Below are 10498 nucleotides of genomic sequence, written 5' to 3' on the forward strand. Positions count from 1 at the left end.
TAACTGCGCTGCCTAGAATTTACGAGTGTTGCCATGGTTATTATTCTCTGATGGCATCTCTGATGAGTGCCAGAGCAGCCATGGGGGGGGGGGGGGACTGGCAAATATTTGATTGTATAATAACTCAATTTTCAGATATGGAACTGTAGATATGAAATACCAAGCAAATCAGTGATATGACTTCATTCCTATGCCCAGCATAGTGTACAGAGGCTGCTTCCTCTCCTTGTCTCCTCTCCTTGTCTCCTTTCCTGTATTCAGGCATCCACCATATTGCTTTCACTGTCCTGTGTTTTTAAATGAGTATAGATCAGTGGAGGGGAGGCTGGCAGAGGTAGAAATCGGAGGACGGGCTCGTTGTAATGCATGGACTGGAATGAGGACGTGTTTGATACCATTCCTCATTCCATCCCATGCATTAGAATCAGCCCGTCCTCCGATTTCTACCTCCGCCAGCCTCCCCTGGTGTAGATGGAGGGAAAACGAGGAGAGGAAGCAAACTTAGGCTATTGAGGTGCACCTACAGTATGGTGTCAGAACCCTAACCCTCACCCTCCCGTCTTATTGGTTCCCAGGTGGAGGAGCTGAGGACCAAACAGGAAGCTCTGAGGAAAGAACAGGAAGTGAGTCACAGCGAGCAGATGGAGACGCTTAAACAGCAGTACGACACCTCCATCCAAGGTGAGGACACACACACACACACACACACACACACACACATATCACCCTTACATCCACTTTTTATCTTTAAATGTATTTTCTCTAGCTAGTTTGTGAGAAATTGTAGCATCCTCAATGTAGTTCCTATCATTAATTTACTGCTGTCTTCCAGAGCTCAGGAACACCCAGGAGCAAGACATGGAGAACCTGGACAAAACACTGAAGGAAACCGAGACCTCTCTCTCGGTAAGATTCCTTAATTCACTTTGAATCTCCGCATCAATGCACATTGCTCGTACATTATGCAATAACCATTGTTAAAAACACAATACACTCACAATCAATTGTGATCAACAGGATATAATATAATAACACCAAAAGAATAAATAATAAAACATAAAAACATTCTCGAAAAACAATAACCGATAACATCAACCAAAACTATACTCCTCTCTTCGATACAGGAGAAGATCCATGACCTCACGATGGAGAACGAGGCCCTGAGCGAGAAGCTGAGAGAGGAGGAAGAGAGGAGGAGGATTCTTGCGGAGAAGAGCCAGGTAGGGTGTCGCTGTGGTTGGTCTTGGAACACGTCGGCACCTCTGTCTGTCAACAACACGGCTACTGAGAGACAGTATCCTGTCCTGGTTAGGAGAGGCGTTCACTGTCAGAGTCTCAAACTCCTGGCTTTTACAGTCAATGGACTGCAGTGCAGTTAAGAGTGTTGTGGTGTTGGGGTTGGCTGCCCCCTGCTGGTTTGGAAGGGACGTGTAATGTCGGTTGTGGTGGTCGTGGTGGGTTCTTGGAGAGCAGCAGAGTGGAAAATAGGAAACTCTGTCTCATAGTGGTGTGAAATAACAGATTGTGAGGGAAGGGGTTGTATAGGATACTTAGCATTCTCTCCCCCTCCCTCCCTCCCTCCCTCCCTCTCTCTTCCCATCCCTCCCTCCTTCCAGAAGGACTCCCACACGCTGTATCTGGAGCAGGAGCTGGAGAGTCTGAAGGTGGTGCTGGAGATCAAGAACCAGCAGCTCCACCAGCAGGACAAGAAACTCATGCAGATGGACAAGCTGGTGAGGACACACACACACACACACACACACACACACACACACCGTTTCTGGCTGGTTCGTCTTCAGGAAACGGTGCACACACGCACATGCACACACTCATGCCAAATGCCCTGAGCTAACCCCTGTGTTTGTTAATAAGGGTGTGACCACTTATATCACCACATCCAAGAAAAACACACACATACATACACACACGCATAAACACACACACACACACACACACACACACACACACACAGTGTGTGGCTAGCTAAGTAGCTAAAGCTCATGATGGATTGTCTCAGCAGGCATTTGGCTAGAAAACAAAAATGCATAAAAACACCATGATTGGATAAGGTTGAGTTGAGTCCGGGCCAGCGGGTTCTCGACACGCAAACACACACTGGAATTGAATTAAACTTCACTGATCACCAGTGGGTCACAGGCTTACAAGACACTCACACACACTCTCACATACTCTCACACACCCACACACACACACACACACACACCCACACACACACACACACACACACACACACACACACACATATAAAGTGATGGTGCCATGTAAACAAGGTGACACACGCAATCGAACAGGCAGAAGAATGCAACGGGCAGTTGTTAGAATGTCCCGATCCATGTTTCTAACCCTGAATATGAATATTCCCACCATTATGAAGAGTGTGAATTAGACTAGCTGTTCCATGGGGTGGGGTGTGTGATTGGTGGTGTGAAGATGGCGTAGATGTGACATGTTGCTTATGTCCAGATGGAGACCAACGTGAAGCTGGACGAGTGCCTGAACAAAGTCCAGCAGGAGAACGAGGACTATAGGGCCCGCATGGACAAACACCAAGCACTCTCCAAGTACGTGTGTGTGTGTGTGTGTGTGTGTGTGTGTGTGTGTGTATGCGTGTGCAGGCGTGCAGCGTGCGTGGGTGGGTCTGAGCGTGGATGTGTGTGCGCCTGTGTGTGTGTACGTGCGCATGGGTGTGGATGTGTGTGTGTGTGTGTGTGTGTGTGTCTGCGTGCGTGCACGTGTGACTCATCTTTCACCAGAAGTCGTGCTATCCCCATCTGCTCTTCCAGCAGGGTTTCTCATACACTCACCATCACAGAATGTATGCCTGTGGTTACAGCAAGTCCTTGTGGCGATGAGACTGTGTGTGTGTGTGTGTGTGTGTGTGTGTGTGGGTGGATTATCTGTCACTCGTGAATATCTGTGGTGTTTTCCCATCTCTCACCACCTCTGGAGGACGGGCTCATTGTAAAGCATGGAATGGAATGTGGAATGTGCTGCGCGTTTGATACCATTCTTCATTCCATTTCATGCATTACAATGAGCCCCGTCCTCTCATCCCCTGGTCTTGTCTGTATATCTCTGTATGCATCTCTGTGTTTTCCTCCTCTCTCACCTCCTCCTCCTCCTCTCTGTCGCCCCCTACAGGCAGCTGTCCAGCGAGCAGGTCATGCTCCAGCAGACCCTCCAGAAGGAGTCCAAGGCCAACAAGCGTCTGTCCATGGAGAACGAGGAGCTCCAGTGGAAGCTGCACAACGGAGACCTGGCCAGCCCCCGCCGCCTGTCACCCACCTCGACATTCCCCTCGCCGCGCAACTCCGCCTCCTTCCCCTCCAGCGCCCCCCTCTCACCCAGATAACCTTCACTTGGGCAACGCGGTGTGTGTGTGTGTGTGTGTGTGTGTGTGTGTGTGTGTGTGTGTGTGTGTGTGTGTGTGTGTGTGTGTGCGTGTGTGTGCGTGTGCGTGCGGCGCCTCAAGGAGAAAAAGCTATTCCAGATAACGGATGGACTTCTTTCGTTCGCCGCAGTTTTTTTCCACACTGCGTATGACGACTTGTACATTTTGAATTTATTAAAAGACGTTTTTTTTTTTCTCTCTCCAAAAAACGAGACAATGTTGCACAGATGCACTTACTTAGCGTGGGACTGGCTACCCTTGCTCTATCGCCTGGTTTCTCTCACCTTTTCTCCTCAGAGGAGAGAAGGAACAGGCACGCCTCAGGGTCTGTACATAGCCTCTCACCTCATTTTGACTAGCCTCCTTTTTTTGTTTTGTTTTTATTTGGTATTTGTTATTTTCTCGTGCATCGTGTTCCGCCGCCCCAAGAGTTGGGCGTGTGAAAGTCCTTGGTTGTAAGCTGTCCTTTTTCCTGTGCCAGCTGGAACAAAAAAGAAACCTGCTTGATGATGATGATGATGATCTTAAAAGGGTGGGTTGAGTGAGATGTGGATTCTTTTGAAGTTCAGGACATTTTGAAGAGCGGAGATCAATCAATGAACTGCTTTTGTGTGAATTGTGTGAACTGTCCATATATGGACATGGATATCCAGAGTTGGAACTCAATCGTATACCGTTACTCTTCAAACCTTACATGTCTACCTTAATCGAACTGTGGAATGTATTTACCTTTTTGTTGTTTATGAAATTTCTTGTTCACTGAATCCAAATATAACATCATTTGTGTCCAAACTTACCCAGAATGCCTCAGCTAACCATATTTTGTTTTATTTTGAACATAAATAAACACGATAAAAATCATACCCCCAGTCACGTTGAAGGCTGCAAAGTAGTGTAGTATACACAATGTCTGACTATTGACCATTCGTGTGTGAGTGTGTAATGTATGTGCATGCTTGTGTGTGTGTATGTGTGTGTGTGTGTGTGTGTGTGTGTGTGTGTGTGTGTGTGTGTGTGTGTGTGTGTGTCAGCACTCATGCATGATGTTGTTGTGCTGCAGCCATGCAGAGAGAGGATTCCTCCCTTGAGGGCATATCACAGATCCCTCAGGTAACATCACTGGGATCAGAGCTTTGTCACAGCTATCTCTGCTTCACTGCTGCGCTTTACATGGAAATATGAATGAAATGAATAGTTGTTTCCGTTCATCGTCCAGTTTCTCCCAGATGTCCTTCCCTGTTTTCTTCCTCAAAATTTCAGGGTGGAATGATGCTCACCTGAAATTATCAATTTAATGTGAACTTCTTTGATTTGGTTTGTGACACACACACACACACACACACACACACACACACAGCAGATATTTCTATCCAAAAGAAGTAACACTAATACAGTATATCATTCACCAAGGCTCAACTTTACCTTTACACCAAAACTGGCCATTTCAACCTGTAAACAGTGTGAATGCCTCCAGTCCCCTGTTAGACAGACTGTATCCTCCCTTGATCAGACAGTTGTAGAACACAAAGACGCTTGAGACATACAGGGCAATGTTGTGTGTGAGAAAGAGATTAGAAATGCAATTTAAATAATTTCGCTGTTTGGCATGATATGTGACTAAATTTGATGTGTGTGTGTGTAATAGAGTTATAATTCCCATACATATAATATAAATATAATTACACAAATCCTGTTATTTTCTATTCACACCTGATGTACTATAGCTTATGCACCAGTGTGAAGACCCACAGAGTGAGTGAGATGTGTGTGACTACTGACACAATGACCTTATTCCAATACACTCTTGTTTGTCTTATTTAACATATCACCGGCAGAGAAATATTATAGCAGAGAATAATTAAGCAATTTAATTGCAGCATGGATACTTCTTACTGACTTTCAGGGCTGGTTTCTTTGGACTTGAGATCACAATCAAAATATCATACTTTCGCCAATAGATATCTGCTAGAAGAGTTCATACAGAACTGTCAAATATTAAGTTCACAAAACGTTGACAAAAGCCAGTAAACAGTAACATTGATGATAATGTTAAAAGATGATGTCAATGAAAGCAGAAAGTGAGATGGTAAATCGGATCATTTTATTCAGATTCATACACAATCACACTCAGTGGGGTATTGACGCTACTACATAAAACAAACATAAAGAAATAGCTCATCATTCATTGGCCCATTGGCTTGGTCACAGTGAGGTTATGATTGGTCGTTCTGAGAGATTACATCGCACCCTCTCGGCCTATCCGGTTTTCGGAGGACGCTCCATGATGTTGACCCTGTCGGCTAGTTTACCCGGATGGACGTCGGATGCCCGGATCATCATGACTACGGATTTCATTGAATACCACCAGCCGTGCCAGGTGAACCAGACCACTCCGTCGTCCGTCACGAATTGTGACGGTCCATTGTAGTAGTGGCCGTTCAGGTTACCAGACTCGCACCTGGTGGACAGATTGAGAATTACACACAACTCAGAGATCATTAATCATGAGGGAGAGACTAACTGATGTTTGTTATTGATCTCCTCCAGTGTTCCGACTATAAACTGATTGAGTTCTTTATATTTGGCGAATGTACGCAACTAGAGAGCCTTTGAATCATATTTTGTTCTATTGGAGTCAGATCAGACTTGTTCCTCCAGCGAGCACATTTGGCTGCACGGACACACCCACTACAGCCGTGCACACCTGTCCACTCAGCCCACTACAGCCGTGCACACCTGAAGCACAAACATCTCCACCACTTTGACATCCAACTGTATTTCTCCAGGACCAGGTTTGTTTAACAGACCAGATTCAGTAAGTACTAAAGTTATATTTGTCTAAGAGAGAGTTGGTGATGGGGAAACGAAGCTTTCTGATGCATTGAAGCTTTCCAGCTAATTGTGTCGAAAATGGGTTCATTACTGGAGGCTTTGATCAACACAGTGTACACTAGTGGCACCTGCTGGTCAAAATAATTTAGAGCAGCCAAATTATTATAGATGATGACGTCCCACACGCCATAGTGCGGAGAGAGCGCTCTAATAGTTGGTTCGTTGGAGTATAATTATTAATGTTTAAAAAAAAAAAAAAAAAAAGAGACTTTCCAAGAGGGAAAACATTTGTGTGGAACAACATTGCGTACGTCTTCACTAGATATAATACAATAGAAGCACACAACTTTCAACAACTGTCTGCCTCCTATACAACAACCCTAGAAATGAGTGGGGTTTCGCCTCCCTCTTATTCCCAAACGAAACCAATACCAAACCAAAGCCATACAAGCATCGGCACAATGTTTTGAATAAACTACACAGGGAGTTTGACGCAAGCTCCGGAGCTTTGGTTTTGAACGTAACATCCCCTAGAGAGAGGTGGATGCAGAGGTGTACGGCAGTATTTCTGAAGGGAAGATTCATAAGTGGGATCCTTAGGACTACCCTAACCTTAACCCTTAACCCTAATTGAAATAGGGTGAAATAGGGTGATGTCAGAGTTGGGCCGTCCAAGCATCCCACAAAGCATTTACCATTTCTATAGAGGTTAACATCATAAACATATATTTGGTGCCATCGGTAAGATGTTGATGAGACTCTCCTGTACGTGTCTCCATGGTAACCAGATTGCCTTACCTGCTAAACCACCAGCCGGACCTGTCATGGCGGACACACTTGGCATCGTTGTCCTTGTTGGGATGGTCGTAGGTGCTGAACTTGACGAAACGGGGACCCTTCTGTAGATTGTTCCATTGGTCACCGTGAGGGGGGTGGGCTTCAGGGAGAGCGTCCCCCGCGTTGCCAGTGTACTCACCCAGGTGAAGCTGGTACTGGTCCTGTGGGTGAGGGGAGAGTAAGAGCAGGATTCAATCAAACCCGCACTGGGGGGTTTGCAATCTGGTACAAAGTTATAATGTAAATTTCACTTGAATAGCCTGCATCTAAATAGTTTTTTTTTTACCAGGGATGGTGTTGGGGTGGGTGGGGGGCTGTGCAGACTTGCTCTAGCTCAGCAGTAGCTCACTGGTGTTCCACAGAGAGTTGAATCAGGTGTGTTGGAGCTGAGCTAGAACAAATGCCTGCACACTGCTGCACTCCAGGAACAGAGTTGCCTACCCCAGCGTGAGAGAGAGAGAGCAATCGATCACACCTGCTATGTGATACTACCCATACCCATTGCAACTCAGTCATTTTCCTGAGCCCCTGCTGAGCTGTAGAATTCTACAAACTGCTGAACACGCGTGAATGGTTAAGTCAATGACGACTGGTGTCCTTGCACTGTAGGCCTTGTCAAGGGAGTGGATAAGGAGGTTCGGTTTGTCACAATACCTCGACTGAAGGTCATTTCTAACTTCGCTTAGGTCAACATCGATTTCTGAGAACAAAGTGATAGTCAACAAAGGATAGAGGGTCCAGCTGGCGATGGGTTAAAAAGGCAAAAGAAACATCTTGAGACAGACGTCCTTGCTCTCAACGTTGCATCAATGTCACGAGTAGACAAAATAATACAGTCTGGTGTTATGGGACAGAGAAGAAACCCGTAAATGGGTTCCATTTGGGAAGTATACTCATGATACTGGCGTTCACGTACCTTTTCATCGTCTACTTTAAAGTTGTTGTACTTTGCGAAGCGCTGTTTGCCTTCAAAGTCCTCCATGTTGATCCTTAGGTCGTAGTTTCCTATGGAATGGAGAGTAAGGTAGTTAAAAGCTAAAATGGCTGCTATGCATCGTCAAGATGGCCACACAGTGTGTAGGTGGATGTTTGAGGTGGACGGGGTTTCCCCCCATTAGCAAAAAGTAGCTCTATAATTGCATCAATTACCATTATATATAAATGAACTAATATAAATGGATGTGATATCAACATTGCTCATGGTCATGTGTAAGACCAGGAGTTTTTCTGACTACAAGAACCTGACTTGGAAAAACTCAAGGCCCTAGTTATGGGCTACTCCTTGTCAGGTTACATGGTAAGGGAAAAACTCCTGGCCCTGTGTATAGATGAACCCCTGTTTACCTTGGGAGGTGAGGTGGTGGAGAGGATCGTTGCCCAGCCAGAACTCTCCATTCGGGGACTGGATGTCTCCGAAGCCGTGCTTGTATTCCACCCATCCCCTGTAGAGGGAGACAAACACACAGATAAAGAGGTGCTGTCGAGATGGCTGAAGTCAATCTATCCAGGTTCACTGTTAAAAGTGTTTTCCAGTAAGTATACTCTGACGCCAACTATTGGAATAAATCATATCTGATACACACACATGGACATATCATAGTCTTACACAGACACATTGATACACTATTTCATCCCACCACTTCATCTGAAGAAGGACCTTACTGTATCCATGCTCATGTCAAATGTCAGTGTTTCAAGTATTGATTTGTTAAATTCTCCAGATAGCATACATTAATACTCTTTACATTCCACTGTATATGTTCCAGTGGAGGCTGGTGGAGGTAGAAATCAGAGGACTTGTGTTTGATACTATTCCTCATTCCATTCCATGCATTACAATGAGCCTGTCCTCTGATTTCTACCTCCAACAGCCTCCCCTGTTCATATGTTCATACTACCACTCCTGTAATTCTTGTCTCCCTCCCACCTGTCGAAGGACTCCTTGCCGTCTGTCCTTCTCTGGAAGACGGTCCAGCCTCCTCCATCGCTCATGTCACAGAACACCATGAAGGAGCTGGCAGACTGGCCTGGTCGGATCACATACAGGCCGCTGGCTGTGTTCCCGTCAGCAAGCACATCAGAGCAGTCTACAGAGACACCAGCAGGGGGCAGTGAGTCTCACAAACGGCATTCAGAGACATTTTACATTTCAAAAATATATTTTTCTGTAAAATCTGACCATGGCAATTCTTGTTGAATTTATAACAACTTGCTTCTGCCATGAATCACCACTATTTTTCAATTACAGACATTTAATATACCTTTTTTAAGACATAATTTTCTTTAAATATATTCCACCTATTTACTCTCTAATATCTAGTATAGTGTACACCTTAGGGATAGTTTACTTCCTGAATATGGAGCATGCAACAATTAAAATGATCATCTATCTATCTTGGCTATTCTATTTTTATGCAGTGAACCTTTGTAGTGGTCCCCAGCCTGGAGGTGTGTGACGGGGATCTGAGGCAACCTCTGGGCCTGGCTGTGCTGGAGCTCCTGGATGTACTGCTGCTGGTCCTGGACCTCCTTCTCCAGCTTCTGGATCTCCTTCCGCAGATGCCCCACCAGCTCCCCACAGGGGACCGGGACCTCGAGGGAGAGAGACAGATGTTATTCAATCAAGTTTGGTATCCAGGAGTTTTCAAGGTAAGGTAAAACAGCATTTTTCTTTCGATTTGTTGCAAACTTGTGAGTGAACTTCCTGAGACTGACACACAAACACACACACATACGTGGGCATGCATACTGTACAATGCACCAAAAGTTCAAGCCAGTTGTATTCATTAACTGTCCTGATATCTGTTTTAAATGATTAAGTCATTGTAATAAGCTGTGATCAAAAAGGATGCTTACCGACAGACATTCCACAAAGAACAGAAGTCCAAAAACTGCTATCCTCGATCCTCCAGCTTTCCCCATTTTGTGATGAGTGATGTTGAACATGCAGTGTTAGGTCTGTTCACTCTACCCCCCTCCCTCGATCTACGATGGAGAAAATTAGACGCCCTTTTCAGATCTGACTCTGCGTAATAAATACTGCATTTAATAAAATGATTGGTTAGTTCCCAGAGTAGATAGGACCAGATGTTGCCCCTAACCACTGATTCGTATCTATCCAGCTAATAGTTATGGTTAGAATTGAGGATAGGGTAATCTGATGAACGTAGATCTGTGGCAATTGCAATCTCAAGTTGCTTTCCTTTGGATTGGTTATTGACCTTGTCAAACCTAGTTATGTCTAGTGGGCTGTTGATAAAGGAGGGGGGGGCTCTTTTGTTGTGTCTGCTGTGTGTGTGTGTGGGTGTGTGTATGTTCATTGTACAATTGATTGTTGTTAAATGAGAGAAGAGAAGATAGTAACTGACATATAGCAGCGGTACTTTACCACACTCTCTCCATCTTCCTCTCTCTCTC

At 45.2% G+C, this 10498-nt stretch overlaps 2 protein-coding genes across 5 annotated transcripts in view; one reads left to right on the forward strand and one right to left on the reverse strand.

Annotated features, from left to right (window-relative positions):
• Positions 1-4273, forward strand: part of mtus1b (microtubule associated tumor suppressor 1b) — a 55268-nt gene extending 50995 nt beyond the window's left edge. For 3 of the 4 annotated variants that reach the window (XM_083692998.1, XM_083692997.1, XM_083693000.1), the window contains exons 10-15: positions 576-681; positions 833-906; positions 1125-1220; positions 1617-1733; positions 2485-2582; positions 3163-4273. In XM_083692998.1, coding sequence (XP_083549124.1) covers positions 576-681; positions 833-906; positions 1125-1220; positions 1617-1733; positions 2485-2582; positions 3163-3373 — 702 coding nt within the window. In that variant the 3' untranslated portion in view covers positions 3374-4273. The remainder of the gene's footprint in view (positions 1-575; positions 682-832; positions 907-1124; positions 1221-1616; positions 1734-2484; positions 2583-3162) is intronic. The other variant, XM_083692999.1, reaches the window with a different exon arrangement.
• A 1395-nt stretch (positions 4274-5668) lies between these two features.
• On the reverse strand, positions 5669-10003 carry LOC310821228 (fibrinogen-like protein 1; the record flags this gene model as incomplete). Its single annotated transcript, XM_083693194.1, has 7 exons — positions 5669-5870; positions 7043-7242; positions 7998-8086; positions 8426-8523; positions 9009-9168; positions 9505-9673; positions 9938-10003. The coding sequence occupies 7 exons, from the start codon at positions 10001-10003 to the stop codon at positions 5669-5671; spliced, it is 984 nt and encodes a 327-aa protein (XP_083549320.1).
• Positions 10004-10498: the final 495 nt, after the last annotated feature.

The sequence above is a fragment of the Argentina silus genome (assembly GCF_951799395.1).
Source record: "Argentina silus genome assembly, chromosome: 21".
Taxonomy (NCBI): Eukaryota; Metazoa; Chordata; class Actinopteri; order Argentiniformes; family Argentinidae; genus Argentina; species Argentina silus.